Here is a 19060-nt window from a genome sequence, read left to right as displayed (position 1 = left end):
GCACTTCTCTTAGCCAAGTCCCTCAGCAGGAGGAAAACAGAGAGGCATCCTGGCCAGGCTGAGCACAGCTCTTCAGTCAGCCCAGAACTGGCTTCCCAGGCAGAGCTGAGAGCCCCTCAGGGAAAAGCCTTCTGGGAGCCTGAGCTGAAGCAGCAGAACCTGCAGCTCAGTGCTCAGGCAGCAGAGCTGGGCCTCTGCTGGGCAAGGAGAAGGAGCCAGGGCTCTGAGCACACCAGGGCCTGAGGCAGAGCTCTTTCTTGGCCACATTCCCTGGCAGTGACAGCCAGTGGCCCTCCCAGCACCAAGCAACATCTCACCCTGCAGCTCAGGGGGAAATGGTCTCCAGGCCTGGCAACATTGACCCACAGCAGCTATGGGCTAGGCCAGAGCTTCAACTCCCTGCTCCTGCAGTCCCAGCCCCTGGGCCCTGCTGGGGCTCTCACAGCCATCCTGCTGCCAAGGACTGGCAGCCTGGGGCTGATCAGACCATCAGGGACCCCACAAGACCCTGCTCTGCCAGTCCTTTGGGCCTCTGTGCCCTCAGGATGGCAAAGCCCTGCCCAGGCAGCCTGCAGCCCTGCTGGAACCTCCTGCAGGCTGCTCTGGAGGGCCACCAGTGCTGGAGGCTCTGAGGCTGCACTCTGGGGCTGCAGAGCCCTCGGGCTGTGCTCCAAGGCCAGGCCACACTCACCCCAGGAGCCGTCCCCGAAGCGCAGGCAAGGGACATGGAAGCGCAGAGGGGGTGCAGAGACACAGCCCCTGGGGGGACACAGCAGAGGAGGCCTTGGCTTGGCTGCAGAGCACTGCAGAGCCTGCAGCTTGCACTGCTGCTGGCAGGCTGCAAAGCTGCTCTCACAGCACAGGGGGCTGCACTCAGCCTCTCACCTGACAGCCAAGGGCCCAGGCTCAGGGGATCCTTCCACACTGCACCTCAACTCCTCTCTCAAGTGCCCCAGGACAGGGGGACAGAAGCAGACCTGCAGGAGTTGGAACTCCTCTGGCCAAAGGAGGCCCTGGCAGGGGCAGGAGCTGAAGCAGGAGCCCAGAGCTGCAGCTGCAGGAGGCATGGATGGCTCCTTTGTTGTGCAGGATCACCTGCAAGACATCCCATGGCAAGCCCTGAGGAACCTTCTCTCCTTCCAGGAGGCTGATTTGTGTCCTGCCCAAGCACCTCCCTGCAGGGTTACACCCCCCTTGATGGGGGCTGAAAAGAGCCCAGCCCCAGCTGCTCTGGCTGGGCAGAGAGAGACTTGGCTTTCCCCCTCCCAGGAGGAGGGGGCCCCTGGCTCCAAGGGGCTCTATGCCACTGCCCCTCCCTGCCCAGCAAGCCTTGCTAGGCAGGGCAGAGCTCTGCTCCTGCTCTCTCTTTCCCCTGCACAGCCACTGCTGCACAGAAGGCTCCCCAGGGCTGCTGCATCCCCCCCCTGCTGCTCCCTGCTGCATCCACACCTCCTGAAGAGCTGCAGCCACTGGCACCAAGGGAGTCCAGTGCCAGCTGGGGCTGCCTTTGGATGCTTTGCCCCCTGCCCTTCACCCTATCCCTTTGGAACCTGCCCTGGGACTGAGATCTACACAAAGAGAGTGGAACAAGGACCTTTTCTTCTGCCCAACAGATTCCAGACCATTTGCTATCCTGAGCTTACCTCTCCTTTCTCCTGCCTGATTTGCTTGACCTTCCCAGCCAAGGGAGAGGGGGAGGGAATCTCCATCAGCTTCCATTTGGGCTTTTGGCCTGCAGGTCCAGCCCAGAGCAGCACAAGCTGACAGCTGGCAAAGGCAGAGGATGCTGCCTGCTGCTGCTTGGCAGAAGCCAAAGGGGAGTTCAGCCTTTGGGGGTTTGATGCCAAGCAGCCAGGACTTCATAGAATGGATCCTGGAATGGCTTGGTTGGAAGGGACCTTCCAGCTCATCCAGTTCCAACCCCCACCAGAGGCAGAGACCCCTCCCACCAGCCCAGGCTGCTCCAGGCCTCATCCAGCCTGGCCCTGAACACTTCCAGGGAGGGGGCAGCCACAGCCTCCCTGGGCAGCCTGTGCCAGGCTCTCCCTCCTCTCACTCTAAAGACTCTTCCTAAGCTCCAGGCTCAAGCTGCCCTCCCCAAGCTTCACCTCATTCCCTCTCATCCCCCCTCCCAGCCCTTGGCCAAAGTCCCTCCCCAGCTCTCCTGGAGCTCCCACAGCTCCTGGAAGGCTGCTCTGAGCTCTCCCTGGAGCCTTCTCTTCCCCAGCCTGAACAGCCCCAGCTCCCACAGCCTGTCTCCACAGTGGGACTTCCCCCCAAGCCCTGCCAGCCCCTGCTGCTCACCTCAGAGCTGTTGCTGGAGCCAACCAACAGCTGCCCAGGGTCCAGCTGCTCAAGGCTGAAGCAGAGCCAGGGCCCTCGGCCTTCCCCTTGGATGTGCAGAGGCAGCCTGGCCTCACAGCCTGGGGGGAGAGTTCCATTGGATGACTCCTTGAGGCCTTGAGGTGGGAAGGGAGCTTCCAAGGGCAGCCAGCCCAAGCAGCAGCACTCAGCAGAACAGCTGCAGGCACAGCAGGGAGCTCTGAGCCCCAAGCAACCTGACCTGAAGTGGTGCCAGCAGTGGGGCACCTACCCCTCCCTGGGCAACTGGGGCCAGGCTCTCACCACCCTCAGTGTCAAACATGCTGGAGGTCTGAGGAGGTCAGCCAAGGGGCTTGGAGGAATCAAGGAGCAACAGGAACTGACTGCCCACTTAAACATCCTGGGCTTCCTCTTCAGGCTCACAGGGACCTGGACTCTGGGCCAGTGTCTGCCCCGGGGGCACAGGGGATCCCCCCTGGGGGCACAGGGGGTCCCACCCCGGCAGAAGAGCCAAGGGCAGCCTCTGCTCATCTCACTTGTCAGCTGGAGCAGCACTTGGATCCTTTCTACAAGCTCCAGCCAGCTCCAGTGCTCACTGCAGGGCTGCAGCACCACAGCAGCACCCAGAGAGCACAGCAGGCTGCCCAGGAGCCAAGGGCAGCCCCAGGCACAAAGCAAAGCTCTGCTGCAGGCAGAGACAACACAGCCCCAGGGCACCTGTCAGCAAGGCTCTGCCTCAGCATCAGCTCTGCTGAGCCAAGGCTGTGGGCAGCATTTGGAGGTCACCTTGGCTCCCCACTTCCTCCTCAAGGGCCTGCTGAGGCTGACACTTCTCCTGGGGCCTGCTCTTGGCTTCTCCTGCCCCAGGAGGAGTTTGACACCTCTCCAAGGAGGCAGTGAGCGCTTCCTGCCCAAGCCCAAGAGCCTGAAGAGCCAGCAGAAGCAGAGAACCTTTCTGGCTGGAAGAGCTCTTTCAGCTCCAGTCCAACCATGCTCCCATTGCTAGGGCACCCCCAAACCATGGCCCTCAGCACCACACCAACCCCCCAGGGATGGGGACTCCACCACTGCCCTGGGCAGCCTGCACCAGGCCTTGACAACCCTCAAGGGCAAGAGATCCCAGCCTAGAAAGCAGCCAGGGCCAAGCAAAGCCTGGCCTGAAGAGCAGAGCAGGATGCTGAGCTCCTCACCTCTGAGTGCTGAGGCTGTAGGGAGCCTCCTTGGCTCTCTTCCTGCCCTTGGCTCCTGCAGCTCCTCCCAGACTCTGCTCTCTGGGCAATCTCCGCCGGCTCTGGCCACTGGCCTGCCCCCTGCCCCCTCAGCCTGCTCAGGGCTATCTGAGGCAGCTCTCTAATTTGAGGAGTTGCTGAAGGAGGAGACTAACTTCTAAGCCTTCTTCTGAGGCTCTGTGAGCAGCACCACTCAGCCCTTTGCCTCTGCTGCCTGCTGCTCTGCCTCTGCATGTCTCGGCTTCTGCTTTGGCTTCCTTCTCCCTGCAGCTCCTCCTTTTCTTCCCCTCCTTCTCTTCGCCCTCTGCCTTATCCTCAAGATGTCTTTTCAGCCTTGCTTGCTGCTTGCTGACTCCAGACACCTTTGTGCTGTCCCTTGCCTGGGGGGCAGCACGCTGGGGAGGACTTGGGCAGGGTTGCTTCTCCTCAGCTTGCACAGCAGGCTGAGCAGGGCCTTTAGCTGCCAGATGAGCTGTGGCAGCCCTGTGCTGCTCAGCAGGGGCTGGAGCTGGAGCTGCAGGAGATGATCCTTGCTGAACACCCAGAGAGGCAGCCTGCAAGACAGACAAATCCACCACTGGGCTGCCTGGCACAGCTCTGACTCTGAGCTGCTCAGATCCTCTCTGCAAACCAAAGCCACCACCAGAAGTGTCTTGAAAGCTGTGAGGCTCAGCCCCTGCCCTGCTAAGGAGCCCTGCACTGCTCATCACCAGCACTGCAGCCATGGAGCCCCCTTACAAAAGATCCAATCCAAGCCCAGTGCAGAATCAGGGCTCCAGAGCAGCACTGCAAGCTGTGGCCCTTCACACAGGGCCTCACTGCAGCCTTCCTGCTTCTCCCCAGCCCTCCTGCTCAAGGCCACTCAGCTGCCCAGCCCCTGAGACACTTTCCCTCTTGTGGCCCTTCTGAGGTGCTTGGCTTTGCCTCCAGCTGCCAGCACAGCAAACTTTCAATGGCAAAGGCAAAGCCCTGCAGCTTAGCTGCCATCTTCAGAGGCTGGCATCCAACCAGCCTGGCCTGAGGAGCAATGGACTTGATTGCCAGCAGCCAGGCCTCCTTGTCCTGCCACAGAGCAGAGCTTTGAGGAAGCCTGGCTTGCTGTGAGCCACAAGAAGGGCTGGAAGAGGAGGATCACAGGCAGGGATCATTGGGGAGGGAAACTCAGGACCTTTTTTTGCCTCCCTTTTGAGTGCAAGTCTTAGTTTTGAGGTCACCACGTCCTGGCCAAGCTCCCCAGATGAACTGGCACTGCTCCACTCCTCACAGAGCTCTGCTTCCCAGGCAGCAGCACCAGCTGAGGGCTGGCAGCTCCCAGCACAGCCAAGTTCTGTCCCCAAGAGCCTGAGCCCCCCCCAGCAAAGTGTCACCACCTGTCCTGCTCACCTGTGCTTGGGCCTGCTCCAGCTCTGAGAGCTTCTGCCGCAGCTCCAGCAGCTCCTTTTCCTTCTCAAGCACTTGCTGCCTCAGCAGCTGCTCCTGGCTCAAAGGCTGTGCTGGAGGAGCAGAGGCAGCAGCCCTGGCACAGGCAGGGGCAGTGCATTCCTCTGGCTGGAAACAGAACAGAACCTGTGACACTGCACATCCTGAGGGAGCCAGGGAGCCCTGGAGCTGCTTTGCTTAGAACAAGGTCACCCAGCCCCAGCCTCAACCTAACACCCCCACGGCCCCCATGCTCAGCTCACTCCAGCTCCCTTCCCTGCTGCCACCCTCCAGCACTGGAGCTCACTCTCTGCAGCTGTTAGGAGCTGCACTCTTCAGGCACAATGGAACCAAACTCATTTGAAACCTTTGCCCCCACTCCAATTTGCTGCTGTGACAGGGGGACGTCGCCTAACAGCAGTTCCTCCATGGCCACCCTCCAGAGCACAGGTTTGACATAGGCAAAGCAAGCCCCCCCAGTGCTCTGCATTCAGGAGTGCCTCTGCCCTGCCTCCACAGCCCAGGCCCTGCACTCCTGAGGCACTGCACTCTCACCCAGCAGCCTACAGACAAGGATGGCTGCTCTGGGACCCTCTGTCCGTACAGCAGGCGCACACACTGACCAAGGGAGCTGCAGGCTGAGGGCTCACAGGGCTGCCAGCAGCACTCCCAGCTGCAGGCAGAGGTTTCACTGGCCAAGCAGGATCTAAGGACTTGACTCTGACATCCAGGGCATGCAGCTTCTCCAGGGGGAAAACCCTGTCCCACGTCGAGCGCAAGAGGAATAAACTCTTGCGAGTCTCTGTGTCCCCCTGCAGCAACAAAACCACCCCAGGGCTCCCTCAGCTCCTGCCACACACAGCCTGCAGCTTTGCTGCCAGAAGGAAGGCTGCATGGCTGTCCTGTTGCTCTCAGCACTTGGCATCTCAACACACTGGCCTGGTGTGCAGCAGCTCTCAGCAGTGCAGCTCACACTCCCATGCCAAGGGAGTCAGGCAACAGCCTCTGAGGCAAGCAATGAGCCCAGGGGCTTGTGCTCAGCTCTCCAGCCCCTGCAGGACTTTGCCCCACCAGATGCCAGAGCAGGGCTAGCACTTCCAATTCAGCCAGCTCTGCTTCAGCTCAGCTGCACCCTCAGACCCATCTGGGAGACACAGATCCAACCTCCTTGGAGGCTCAGGGCCCACTTGATTGCTTCAAACCACCAGCAGGGACCATGGCCCTCAGTGCAGAGCCAGGACAGAGATGCAGAAAAGCCAAGCACTTGGTGTGCTTCACCACCCAAGCAAAGCCACCCCTGGGCACAGGGCTCACTGCCCAGCCACAGCTTTGGCCTACAGAACTCTTCTGAAGTGCAGAGACCTTCTCAAAGACAGAGAGAAAGGTTTCCACCAGGTTTGGGGCAAAAGCCTGCAGGTATGCTCCTCCCACGTTCTTGATGATGGAGTCCAGCAGGTAGAGAGCAGGGAGCTTCTGTGCTGGAGGAGCCTGGAATCATGAGAAGAGAGGGAGGAGTTGAGACAACCAAAGCACCTCTGAAGCATTGCAAACCCAGGGATTGCCAGGCTCAGACACCTCAGAGCCAGCACTTCAGCAGGGTTGGAACACTGAGGTTTGCTCGTGCAGGCCAAACCAGCCCCTGGGACAGGCTTGCAGACAGCTTTTAACCCCCAGGCTTCTGGGCAGGCTGGAAAGCAGCCCTCGGCCCCCTGCTGCCCTGCTCTGCCCCTCTCCTGCCTCACAGCAGGACATCTCCCCAGGCCCTCCTCGCCCTCCAGCCCCCCCCAGCCCGCTGGCTCCAGCTGCTCCCCCCAGCAGCACAGCTAGGAGCAGCAGGCAGGGGAACTTCCAAACCTTGGCCGCTTGTGCCTCCACCAGGGCGGCAATGCTGCTGGCAAAGGCCACCTTCTGCTGGGCCAGGACGGTCAGCTTGCTGATGTAGGACTTGCTGCTGCGTGTCAGGCCCTGCAGCTGTGCCCAATAATCCTGGCACACAGCTGGCACCTCTCTCCTGGCTGCTGGGCACTCAGCAGGCAGCTCTGGCAGGCTGGTTCCGCTCAGCAGCTCCGACCCCATCCCAAAGGCGCTGTGGGCTACAGGGCCTCCCACCTCCTCCAGCCCAGGCAGCTGCTTCCCTGGCAGCAGCTCTGCTCTCTAGACAGGGAGAGCAGTTCAGTGACAAGTCCAGGAGCCAAGGACACGCAGACCCTGCCCTCCCCAGCCCTCCCCAGCCCCACACAGGCCTTGGCTCTGCAGGATGCCTCCTGCAAACCCTCCTGCCCTGCGCCTGCCTCCCTGCCAGGCTGCAGCCCCCCTGCCCTGGCAGAGCAGAGAGAGGGGCAGCAGCTCCCAGCACCCAGGAGCACTGGCCAAGAGCAGCCTCCAGGGCTCCCCTGGCCCACCCCTGCTGAAGACAGGAGCTCCCTGCCCGCAGCTTTCCTGACCTCCTCTGGGACGCTGCCAGTGCGGCCGGGCAGGCTGGAGGCAGCCTTGGCAATGGGCCCCTGCCAGCTCTTCCTGAGGCTGGGGATCCTGGGGAAGGCAGAGAAGGGCTGGCATGAGCTGCCAGGGGCTGAGCCTCTCTCAGAGATGCAGAGGAGAAAGAGGAGCCAAAGCTCTGAGGGCATGAGGTGCTCTTGAGGGAGAGTGAAACCGTGACAAGGGGCTGGGCCCCTCCCTGCCACCCTCCTCCCAGCCAGGGCATGCACAGGGCATTGGGGTACCCGGGCCAAGCTCCTGCCCGCAGCCAGCCCTGTGCCAGCCCTGTGCCAAGTGCTGGGAGCAGGGGGCAGAGGGGCCAGCAGGCAGCAGACACTCACCTCTGGTAGAACAGCAGGTAGGCCTGCTGCTGCTGCAGGACCTCTTGGGGGGCTGCGGAGCCGACCCGCTCGTCGTCCGCTCGATACCACTGCCCATCGCTGGCCTGCAGCAGCAGAAGAGAGAGCAGGGCTGGGCTGTGCCCAGGCACCTTCCTGGCAGCAGGAGCAGCAGGAGCAGCGCCCGTGGGCACAGCTCCTCTCCCCACGAGGCAGAGGAGGCCCAGGGCAGGCCAGGGGGCTCTGCCAGAGCTGAACCTTCCCCCCTCCTGCGGCACAGCACAGCCTGTACCCCGCAGCCAGTGCTCCCCACCACGCACATCTGCTGAGCACCCTCCTTGCTGGGCCTACAGGGACCCCCCAGCACCCCCCAGCCCTGAGGGGGTGGCACCACAGCTCCTGGGCTCACCTTCACGTAGCAGTAGTAGTGCCCTGCGTGGCAGCTGTGCCCAGAGTGCAGCAGCACCGCATAGAGGCTGTACAGGACGGGGTCCCTGCGCCGCACAGACATGTAGGGGCGGAGGTTCAGCAGCATGGGGTACCGCACCTCCTGCAGAGACAGGAGGGCTCAGCAGCCGGCACAGGCCATGGCTTCTGTGCTGGGGCAAGAGCAGCACAGCTCTCCCAGCAGGGCCACCTCTCCAGAGAAGGGCACTCAGCCTCCTGGTGCAGAGGGGGTGCTGAGGAAGGCGGCAGGAGGAGCCGAACTCCGCCTGCAGCGCACAGCGGGGGAAGGGCTGCAGGAGCGCGGCACAGCTCCCGCTGACCACAGCAGCACCTCCCGGCCTGCTCTGGGCAGCAGCACCTGGGGCCAGGAGAGAGCCTCAGCCCTGGGCTGCCAAGCGCTCACCTTGGTGATCTTCCCTGCGGCGTAGGGGGCAAAGCGCTTCAGTGCCACCGTGAGGACGTTGGGGGCTCGGTGGATGCTGAAGCGTTTGCTGGCCGACACCTCCTGCTGGCACCTGCACAGGCAGAGCTCCAGCTCTTCAAGCTGCTGCGCCAGCCAGCTGCCTGCCAGCCCTGGCCGGGCAGCAAAGCCCTTGGCACTGACCCTGCTGACAGCAGCCGCTGCTCCAGGGCCCCTGCTCACGGCCACGGCTGCCGGCCCAGCTCCTCCTCACCACAGGAGGCAGCCTTCGCGGCAGGCTTCCACGGCCACGGCCCTCAGGGCTGAGCCGCGGAGCAGGCAGTCGAGCCCTCCCGCAGCCAGCAGGGGGCACACCTGCTTGCCCCCAGCACAGCGCCCCCCGGCCGCCCGCAGCCCCCAGCCTCACCTGCCACACTTGTAGGCGTTCTCCCCGCACAGCAGCTCTGCCTGCACAAACTGCCCCAGCGCCTGCACCACGCTCCTGGCCTCCTGCAAGGACAGAGCAGAGCTCAGGCCACCAGTGGCCTGTCCACGCCACGGCCCCGAGAGAGCACACCCAGCGTGGGCACAGGGCCACAGGCTGCAGCAAACCCCTCAGCCCCACCAGCTGGCAGCGCCCAGCACCACGAGGGGCAGCTGCAGGGGCCCCAGCACCACGCAGCCTCACGCCCAGGCACCGGGCACTGCCCTGCCAGACACAGCAGGCAGCTCAACAAGGCAGCGGCTTCCCTCTTGCCTGGGCTGTGCCTTGGCACCGGCAGGCTCAGGAGCCCTGAGGGCAGCGATGCTGCAGCTGCAGGAACAGCCCCAGGAGAGCAGAGCTCCTCCCCAGCCCCCACCCTGCCGCCCTACCCCGATCTCCAGCGCCAGGTCCAGGCAAGGCTCGTAGCTGTCCGAGGTGCTCTTGCACTCCAAGCACGTCACTGCCAGAGAAAGAGCACTGAGCGCAGCCTGCCAGGGCCCTGCACCCACCCCAGCAGCTGCAGCTGGGCATCTTCTGCACACGCTCAGCAGTGCTCCCAAATGATTCCTCCTGCCGGGCAGCCCTGAGAGGCCCAGGCCAGGAGCTGGCAGCCAACACTCACCACGGGACCGCAGGGAGCCGCCGAAGATCTGCTGAACCAGCGTCGGGGCCTGGCTCTGGCCATCCAACCTAGGCACAGGAGCAGCAGGGCTCACACCGCCCCTCCCCCACGCCCGAGGGCCCCCTCCCCGTGTCCTCAGCACAGCTCCCCCCGCTGCGCTCTGCCCAGCACACAGGCTGCAGAGCTCCAGAGGCAGAGGGAAGTCGCAGCCTCTGCCAGGCTGCTCTCCCAGGGCCACAGCTCCAGGGCTGGCACCAGGCTCCCAGGGGCACCTTCCTCCAGAAGGAGCAGAAGCTGCCGGCCGCGGCTCAGAGCTGTGCGCTGCAGACTGAGGCAGCGCAGGGCCCAGAGGAAAGCTGCTCACCCACAGCCACAGAGCTGCACCTGAGCCAGCTGCACCCCGGGTTCCCGGGCAGCTGGCACAGGATCCAGACCCACAGCAGCCTCAGGAGCGGGGGAGAGGGCCACAGCTAGGCTGGGGCAGAGGAGCCGGGAGAAGGGGGACTGTGGCACAGAGGGGCAGAGAGCTGGGCCATCCAGTGCGGCCCCTGCACTCAGTGCCTCCCTCTGGCAGTTCAGCCTGGGGCACAGGGTCAGCCCTCCCACGGGCACGGGGCACTGGTGAGGGCACAGGGCAGGAGGGCCACACATACTGGGCACAGCCGTTCCTGCAGGCCTGCTGCATGGCGTCGATGCTGTAGCGCAGGAACTCGTGGGCATCCTGCTGCTGCCGCAAGCAGAGGTGCTGGGCAATGTCTGCAGGAGGGGCAGCAGCCAGCCTCAGCATCTGCTGCAACAGATGCAGCTCCTCCCTCCCTCCCTGCTCCCCCGCAGCCCAAACCTGCTGTCAGACTCACGGCCACGGGAGGAGCCCCCCGCAGCCCACGGAGCCCCCAGCCCCTGGCAGGCTCCCTGAGTCACCTCAGGAGAGCTGTCTGCCAAGAGCTGCTCCCAGCCCACAGCTGCTGCTCCAGCATCAGTCCCTGCTGCAGGGCAGGGCAGGGCAGGGCAGTGCAGGGCAGGGCAAGGCAGGGCAGGGCAGGGCAGGGCAGGGCAGGACAGGGCAGGGCAGGACAGGGCAAGGCAGGGCAGGGCAGGGAAGAGTAAAGCAGGGCAGGGCAGTGTAGGGCAGGGCAGGGTAGGGCAAGGCAGGGCAGGGCAGTGCACGGCAGGGCAGGGCAAGGCAGGGCAGGGCAGGGCAGGGAAGAGCAATGCAGGGCAGGGCAATGCAGGGCAGGGCAGGGCAGGGCAAGGCAGGGCAAGGCAGGGCAGGGCAGGGAAGGGCAGGGAAGGGAAGGGCAATGCAGGGCAGGGCAGGGCAAGGCAGGGCAGGGCAGGGCAGGGCAAGGGAAGGGAAGGGCAATGCAGGGCAGGGCAGGGCAAGGCAGGGCAGGGCAGGGCAGGGCAGGGCAAGGCAGGGCAGGGCAGGGCAGTGCAGGGCAGGGCAAAGCAAGGCAGGGCAGGGCAGGGCAGGGCAGGGCAAGGGAAGGGAAGGGAAGGGCAATGCAGGGCAGGGCAAGGCAGGGCAGGGCAAGGCAGGGCAGGGCAGGGCAGGGCAGGGCAGGGCAAGGCAGGGCAGGGCAGGGCAAGGCAGGGCAAGAGAAGGCAGGGCAGGGCAGGGCAGGACAGGGCAGGGCAGGGCAGGGCAGGGCAGGGCAGGGCAAGGCAGGGCAGGGCAGGGCAAGGCAGGGCAAGAGAAGGCAGGGCAGGGCAGGGCAGGGCAGGGCAGGGCAGGGCAGGGCAGGGCAGCCTCCCTTACTCTTGAGGTTCCGGATGAAGGACACCGGCTTTATGGCCTGCCCACTGCTGGCAAACGCCTGCCCCACATGGTCCTGCATCAGGCACAGCATGCAGAAGCCTTCTTGGCGACCTGGAGCAGCAGAGCAGAGGACAGGACGTCAAGGACAAAGCCAGGAGAGATGGAGGCAGGACAGAGGCTGCAGGGATCTCTCTTCCAACAGTGCTCAGCCACGCTCAGTGGTCCCTAGGAGCTCTGTGCTGCAGCACAGCTCTTGGGCATCCTGGGTACACAGGGGCCAGCAGACCTCACCCTGGCTGATGCCATCCCACTCACAGTACCACTGCAACAGCCCTCCCCCTCCCCCCCCCCCCCCCCCAGAGGAGAGAGCGTCCATGGGGATGGAAAACAGCCACAGGCACTCTCCGGAGGAGGGCACAGGTTGGCCCTGAGGGGCAGGTCCCAGCAGAGCCCTACAGACAGGGCTGTGAGCCCTGAGAGCTCCCCCTGCTCCCAGCTCCGAGCCTCCCACAGCAGCTGCTGCCCGCAGGCAGCCTCCTGCCCTGCCCTGGCTGCAGCCAGCAGAGGCAGCACCTCGCCGGTGCCAGGCTGCAGAGCTGGGGAGCACCGCTAGGGCCAGGAGAAGACAGGAAGAGCCTCTGGTGGAGACAGGGGCAGCAGGGACAGAGAGGGCACAGCCCAACACTCGCAGCCCCTGCCAGGGCCACCTGCAGAGGTGCCGAGCGCAGGACAGGCAGGCAGCTCCCGCTCCCCACGGGCACCCTGGCACTGCCAGCCTGGCACCGCCAGCCGCCCGGCCCAGGCTCCCCACTCACAGCTGCGGCCGTGCTCCTCGGAGAGCAGGTAGTTGGCGAGCGGCGCCGTGTGGCTCAGGCACTGCAGCGTGGCGTTGAGGAAGCAGCTGCGCCCCAGGTTGTGCAGCCCAGCGCCGACCCCGCAGAGCCGCTCCCACCGCAGGGACAGGCGCCCCACGGGGAAGGGCAGCTGCTGGGGCACGGGGACCCCGTCCCCTCCTGCTGCTGGGGCTTGCTCACCGTCTGCAGGGAGAGGGGCGCTGAGCCACAGGGCTGAGGAGCACCAGCGGCCCCCTCGGCCCTCTCTACCTACCCTGCTTGCTGGTCAGCTCCTCCTTGGGGCTGCCGCCGTGGCTGCCAGCCTCGACCCAGGGCTCCAGCTGCTTCCCCCCGGGCTGATCCCCCTTGCCACGACCGGCACGCTCAGACTCTGCCTCCTGCTGCCACAGCTCCTTGGGCGAGGCAGCCGGCGGCCAGCCCGGAGCCCCTTCCTCACCCAGCCCCAGCCGGCGCCTCTTGGCTGCCGGCGCCAGCCCCTCCTCCAGCTCCTTCAGCCTCCGCATGCTGTGCACCATGGCGCCACGCTCGCTGGCCTCGACTCAGCTGTCCCTGGCCACTGAACTCCTTCCTCCTCCTCCTCCTCCTCCTCCTCCTTCTCCTCCTCCTCCTCCTCCTCCTCCTCCTCCTCCTCCTCCTTCTCCTCCTCCTCCTCCTCCTCGTGTCCCTCGCGCTCGGTGTCCAGGCAACAGGCTGAGGCAGAGCGGCGCTGCTGATTGGCTGCAGTGCCAAGGGGGGGCGGGACTTGTCAGGGCGTGGCCGTCGGGCTCGGCGATGCCCATTGTGTGCTGGCACCGCGGCACAGCCGGGGGGGGCCTGGCCCTGTCCTGCTCCAGCCCCTGGCCCTGGCAGGTGCTGAGGGCAGTGGCACCAGGAGGGATCTGAAGGTGGCCTCGCAGCAGCTCCTCTCCTCCCCTCCTCCTCTCTTCCCCTCCATTCCCGGGGGCCCAGGGGATCCCTCCCTGGCTGAGGAGGGCTGCTGCAGACCCCAGCTAGTAGCTTCCCCTGCTCCTTGACCAGTGGGGTTCTTGTGCTGGTTTGCAGTTGTGAATATATCTCAACACTGTAACTCCTGGAGAGTTTGTACATATTCCTTGCACCCCATTGCAGATTTCCCTTTGCCTATACATACAGCTTTCCTTTGCTTCCAGCTGGGCTGGGCTGGCAAAGGTAATGTTGGGGGGGAATTTCAACCACAGGGAAGAAGGAGCAAAGATCATTGTCACATTTGATGCTCAGAGTTTACATCTGACTGGAGGGGAACAAGCCTTTGGCTGTCAAAGACCCTTCCAGACTTGCATTCCCAGTTACAGCTCTCCTTCAAAGTAAGCACAAGCTGTTCTCCAGGGCAGTATCAAAGCTAGGAGGAGAATCCAGGTGTGTTCCTGAACACCTCCTGAAGTCCATTCAAGCCAGCAGCTGGAAAACCAGCAGGGAAATCCAGCTTCTGGGTGATAAAAATGCCACCACGGGTCTGTTAAGGAAGCACAATCCACAGCACCCTCTGCCCTTGCCAGGCTGTGTCCCTCTGCCTAGATCTGCAGTTGAATTCATTTCTGACTCAGCAGTGGGGTTTTGTTTGCACTCTGCTGTTCCCTGCTCTGCAGAGGAGTTGGGGTTTTGTTGCAGACAAATGACTTGCATGTGCCTAAACAAAAGCAGGAACCACTCCCAGAAGTTTGCTTCTGCCTGCTGGTTTTTAAGGCACTGATTTGATTTGGGTTAAGCTAACCAGGCAGGAATTACAACAAGAGACTTCTCTTTATTCCCCCCCCCAAGATTAGGTATTACACTTATCAGATTGTGGACAGGTTCTGTTTGCTTGCAAATTCCCCCAGGGTGCTCCTGGGCAGCTTGAGTGCAGTGTAGAGCATTCAGAAAATGGCAAAGGCTAAACCACGAAACAGCTTCACCCCACTGATCAAACCAGAGGCCAGGCAGGAGCTCAGGGAGAGCCAAGGAGAGCGCAGGTTGTGCTCCCGGGGATGGAGCAGGAACTGGGAGATGCTCCCTAGGTCTCTGGCCGGCAGCAGGCTCCAGAGCTGCCGCTTTGTAATCTGATTTGCGGATCGTGTGGCACAGCCCAAAGGGAAAGGCCCTGCCAGAACCAAAGTGTCCTCAGGCACGGCTGCCACGAGGCCAAACTCCTGCGGCAGCCCTGTCGGAAGGGTGCGAGGCAGCCGCAGCTTGCCGGCAGGCAGCCAGGGAGCAGGGCCCCAGGGCAGGCAGGGCCAGGGAGAAGCCAGGACCCAGGGCTGGTGTCTGCAGTGCTGCCGCCAAGGCAGCGAGGCCAAGAGGAAAGCAGAACATGGGAGTGAGCAAGAGGAAGGCAAGAGCAAGAGAGCCCCCACAGCTTGCTGCTCACCCTGCTTAAGCTGTTCAGAGACAATGTGTCCCAGGCCAAGGCACACTGGGTGCCAAGCACCCTGCTAATCATAGTGCCAACCCCAAGCGCACTTCCCCCTCCAGCAGCCTTGACCTGTCCCAGGGGAAGGCAATTTCCTGCCTTTGTCTTTCCCCATTCAGACCTCCACTGGTGGAGATGGGGGAAGGAGGGTTTGGAGCGCACTGTAACAGCCACATCCGAGCAAACTCCTTCTTTTAGGTGCAGTGGGGCTTAAACCCGAGATCCAGCTATAGATTGGCCTAGTGACAGAATGGTGTCAAAGCAGCTGCTCTGCTGCATAAGCAGAGGAAGGCACATTTTCCCCTGGGTGACATGTGTAGACCTCTAGCAAGACAGTTCCAGGGCCTCAAAATGCCAGAAGAGGTGAAGAGAGCTTATTCTGTGAGCCCCACCTGCATCTGTCACAATCCCCTCCCAGAGCAACCTGGCAGGGCCAGTGCTGACCTGGAGATGTCACCTGAGGGCTGTGGGGGCAGGCAGGGCCCAGGCCAGCAAGAAGAGAGCAGAGACAAGCCCAGATGAGTGTGGAGTCCTGCCTGTGGGCTGGCATCAGCTGGGAGCCCTGTGCAGGCTGGGGAGCAGCCTGGTGCAGAGGGCCCTGGGGGTCCTGCTGGACAGGATGTGAGTGGGAGGCAGCAGTGCCCCATAGCAGGAGCTGGGTTTGGGGCTGTGTCCCCAGGGGCATTTCCAGCTGAGGCAGAGCTGGGAGCATCCCCCCAGTGCTGCTGTTGAGGAAGGCTGCTCTCAGGGCTCCTCCCTTTCTCCTCCCAGCGTTTGCCTACGGAGCAACAGGAGCAGGGAAAACCTACCCCATGCTGGGCTCAGAGAAGAGCCCTGGCATCATCTACCTCACCATGGAGGAGCTGTACAGGAGGCTGGAGGCTAGGAAGGAGCAGAAGAGCTACCAGGTCTTGGTCTCCTACCTGGAGGTAGGCTGTGCCCAGCTGTGCCCCTCCTGCTGCCAGGCCACCATCTCCAAGGTCTGGGCTTGTAGTGCCAGGGCTACCCCTGTGCTGCCAGCTGTGCCCAGGGCAGCCCCAGACTGGAAGCAGGCTGCCCCTACCCAGTCTGCTGAGCTGGTGCTGCTGGTCTGCCCCCTCTGGAGCTGGGGGCCACAGGGCACAGGGCAATGAGGGCTTCCTGGCTGCAAGGGCTTTGGAGGAGCAATGGCTCAGTGCCTGACTGGTGAAGCCTCCTGAGCTGTCCCCTGCCTTAGGGCACCTTCAGCTGCTCCTGCTGGCTCCAGGTGCCAGAGGTGCTGTTGGGTGGGCAGCAGGCCCTGGGGTCCAGAGCTCTCTGCCTGCTGCCCTTTGGGGCCCCAAGCCTCAGCCTGAGCTGGAGCTGCCTGCTGCAGGTCTACAACGAGCAGATCCGTGACCTGCTGGAGCCCAAGGGCCCTCTGCCCATCCGGGAGGATCCTGAGAGAGGAGCTGTGGTTCAGGGTCTCTCCATCCAGCAGGTGGGGGTGGAAGCAGGCACAAGGTGTGGGCAGCGCTGCGCCTGCCCCAGGGGTGCCAGCGGGCACTGGGGGACCTGGAGGGGGGAGGGGAGGGCTGTGGGGACCCGGGGCAGGGGCTGCGGGGACCCGGGGCAGGGGCTGCGGGGACCCGGGAGTGCCAGCCGGCTGGGTGCTGGCTGGCAGCAGCGCTGAGCCCGAGGCCAGAGGAGCCCTGCAGAGCCGCAGGAGGCCTCAGCCTGTGTGCCTGTGGCCGCTCGGTGCCCGTGCCGGGGCTGCGCCGATCCCTGCCCTCTGCCTGCTCCCCGCCAGCCCAGCTCGGCAGAGCAGCTCCTGCAGATGCTGCTCGGGGGCAGCAGGAACCGCACGCAGCATCCCACCGATGCCAGCGCCTCCTCCTCCCGCTCCCACGCCGTGCTGCAGGTGAGGGGTGGTGCTTGGGGCAGCCCCTGGCACCGCTGCCCGGAGGGGGGCAGGCGGCGATGCTGTGCCAGGGCCGGCGTGCCAGGGCTGCTGCCGCGGCTGCGAGCGGCGAGCCCGAGCGCCCTGCGGAGCTGCAGCCTGCCCTGCCTGTGCCCTGCCAGGTACAGGTGAAGCAGCAGGACCGCGCCGGGGGCCTCGCTGGGGCTCTGCCGGTGGCCGAGATGAGCTTGGGCGACCTGGCCGGCTCGGAGCGAGCCGCGGTGGCCAAGAGCAGGGGCGAGCGGCTGCGGGAGGGAGCCAGCATCAACCGCTCGCTGCTGGCCCTGCTCAGCGTCAGCCAGGCGCTGGCTGGGGCCGAGGGAAGGCTGCCGCCGAGGGGCCCTGAGCGCCGTCCCCAGGGCAGAGCTGCCGTGGGCTGAGCGTGGCCAGGGCTGGGAGCCGAGGGCCAGCCCCTGAGCGGAGCCTCGCTGTGCCGGGCAGGGCAAGCAGAGCCACGTCCCGTAGCGGGACAGCAAGCTGAGGCGGCTGCTGAAGGGCTCCATCGGCCGCACCCTGATGCTGGCTGCCCTCAGCCCCTCGCCGCTCTGCTGCCAGGACACCCTCAACACCCTCAGGTGTGCCAGCAGGGCCAAGGAGATCCAGGTCTCGGTGAGCACCTCGCCCCGCGGCCGGCAGCTGCTGGGGCTGCCCGGGAAGGAGCCTGGGGCAGGCTGCTGCCTCCCTGCCGCCTCCCTGCTGCAGCCGGGCTGCCTCTGGAGCCCCTCTCAGAGTCGGCTGCAGCCGCCCGGGCCCCACCAGCCCAGGGCAGGCTGAGGAGCTGCCCCGCTGCCGCCTCAGCAGAGGGGAAGGAGCTGTCCCGGGGCTGCTCTCAGCTCCGCTCCTCCCTCCCCGCAGCTCAAGAGCAACCTGCCGAGCCCGGACTCCCACGTCTGTCCGTACGGTGTGCTGTGTGCGCAGCTGAGAGCGGAGGTGAGCTGCCGGGGGCAGGGCTGGGCTCTGTCTGCAGCTCTGCTTTGCCTGGCACCCAGCCTGCTGAGCTGCTGGGGCTCAGGGCATGCTCTGAGCCAGGGCTGCCCCTTGCTCACAGGTGGCAGAGCTGCAGGCCAAGCTCCGTGCCTAGGAGGATGCTGCCCGGGGGGCACAGAGCCAGGCGCCAGTGCTGCTGCCTGCCCTCAGCTCCAGCCTGCTGCAGCTGCCCAGGTGAGGCTGCTGGGCAGGAGGGATGGAGCCTGGGCTGGCACCTTGGGGTCCCCCATGGCCAGGAGCTTGCAGAGTTTGGCTGCTGGCTGCAGCCCAAGTGGCTGCCAGGACGCAGCTGAGCTGCTCTGCTGCTGTGCCACAGCCTCTCCACTGCCCAGCTGGAGTGAGGAGCCTGGCAGCCCCCACAGCTGGGGGACAAAGGCCAAAGCTTCCTTGGGCTCCCTCCCAAACCTTGGTAGGCCCAGGGATGGCTTCCCCAGAGGCTCTTCCCTGGCTCAGGGGCTGCTGCTGTGACTCCTGCAGGTTGGAGGAGGCTGTGCCCAAGGTGTGCCTGGACCTGACTGGTGGGGAGAGGGCTGGAGAGCAGCAGGAGCTGGCAGCTGGGTGTCCTGCTCCCTCGCAGCTGGCCTTGGAGGAGGTGAGAGGAGGGCTTGGCCTGGTGAGTGGGACCCAGCAGGCAGCTCAGGTACCTTGCTGGGCTGCACTGGGCAAGCTGGGAGCTGAGCTGCTCTGGGAGGTCTGGGCTCAGCAGGTGCTGGGCTGTGGAGTGCTGGAGAAAGCTCTGAGCCTGGCAGGGAAGGGGCAGCTGGGGGCCCAGGCTCAGCTCAGCTCTGGCCTGATGCTGCTCTGGGGGCTTGCTGCAGGCTGCAGAGGAAAGGTCTGCCCCAGCCAGCCAGCAGGCAGATGTGCAGCAGGAAGCAAAGGAAGCAGCCCTCCTCCTGCAGGGCTTGACTGCCAGCCAGCCAGAGGGGTGAGTGTCCTTGTGCCCCCTCCCTGTGCCACTTCCTCCTGGCTGCTCAGAGAGTTTCAACCTTCCTGTGGTGTGCAGCCCCCTGAGGGTGCTGGAGGTGGGGGAGGGCCCAGGCCTTGGCTTACAGAGCAGTGCCTGCCCTCTGAGGTGGGATTTGGCTCCTAGAGAGCCAGTCCCAGGGGAGAAGCTCCCCTGGAAGGGTCAGCAGGGAAGGTTTCCAGGCACAGCAGCTGAGAGCCTTCAGTGCCTCTTGCCAGGCCTGGAGCTGCCTCCCCCAGGGCTCTGCTGCTGCCTCTGCTCCCCGAGGTGCTGCCCTGGCAGGGCTGCCCTGGCACCACCTGCTGCTGTCTCTGCCCCAATCTCCTGGCAGAAGGAAGCTCCTGGGGAAGGTCTCCCGAGGGAGGCTGCCTGTGCTGTGTGCCTGAGGCCCAGCACAGCTCTGGGGCTGCTGTTGGGTGCCCTGCAGCCCACAGG

At 64.5% G+C, this 19060-nt stretch overlaps 1 protein-coding gene and 1 long non-coding RNA gene across 2 annotated transcripts; both read right to left on the bottom strand.

Moving 5' to 3' along the window:
* Positions 1-2254: 2254 nt before the first annotated feature.
* Positions 2255-5086, bottom strand: LOC137458791 (uncharacterized). Its single transcript, XR_010991962.1, has 3 exons — positions 4935-5086; positions 3513-4105; positions 2255-2423 (listed from the first exon to the last, which is right to left on the bottom strand). It is a non-coding gene; the product is annotated as an uncharacterized lncRNA (long non-coding RNA).
* A 447-nt stretch (positions 5087-5533) lies between these two features.
* On the bottom strand, positions 5534-12867 carry LOC137458795 (ubiquitin carboxyl-terminal hydrolase 36-like). The gene is made up of 14 exons (XM_068170057.1): positions 12606-12867; positions 12314-12535; positions 11499-11609; positions 10393-10495; positions 9740-9807; positions 9507-9577; positions 9061-9143; positions 8637-8748; positions 8196-8336; positions 7790-7893; positions 7415-7502; positions 6825-7124; positions 6333-6458; positions 5534-5782 (listed from the first exon to the last, which is right to left on the bottom strand). The coding sequence occupies exons 1-14, from the start codon at positions 12865-12867 to the stop codon at positions 5534-5536; spliced, it is 2040 nt and encodes a 679-aa protein (XP_068026158.1).
* Positions 12868-19060: the final 6193 nt, after the last annotated feature.

The sequence above is a fragment of the Melanerpes formicivorus genome, unplaced genomic scaffold (assembly GCF_026170545.1).
Source record: "Melanerpes formicivorus ecotype bairdi unplaced genomic scaffold, bMelFor1.0.p_v2 SCAF_278, whole genome shotgun sequence".
In the NCBI taxonomy this organism is placed as follows: domain Eukaryota; kingdom Metazoa; phylum Chordata; class Aves; order Piciformes; family Picidae; genus Melanerpes; species Melanerpes formicivorus.
Note: the sequence above shows the minus strand (reverse complement) of the source record. Positions and strands in the feature narration are given on the sequence as shown.

Coding starts and splice junctions, on each gene's coding strand:
- LOC137458795 (XM_068170057.1), bottom strand. CDS start 12,867: ATGGTGCACAGCATGCGGAGGCTGAAGGAGCTGGAGGAGGGGCTGGCG. Junction 11,610..12,313: donor CGAGGAGCACGGCCGCAGCT/GTGAGTGGGGAG, acceptor CTGCTGCTCCAG/GTCGCCAAGAAGGCTTCTGC. Junction 9,578..9,739: donor CGGCTCCCTGCGGTCCCGTG/GTGAGTGTTGGC, acceptor TTTCTCTGGCAG/TGACGTGCTTGGAGTGCAAG.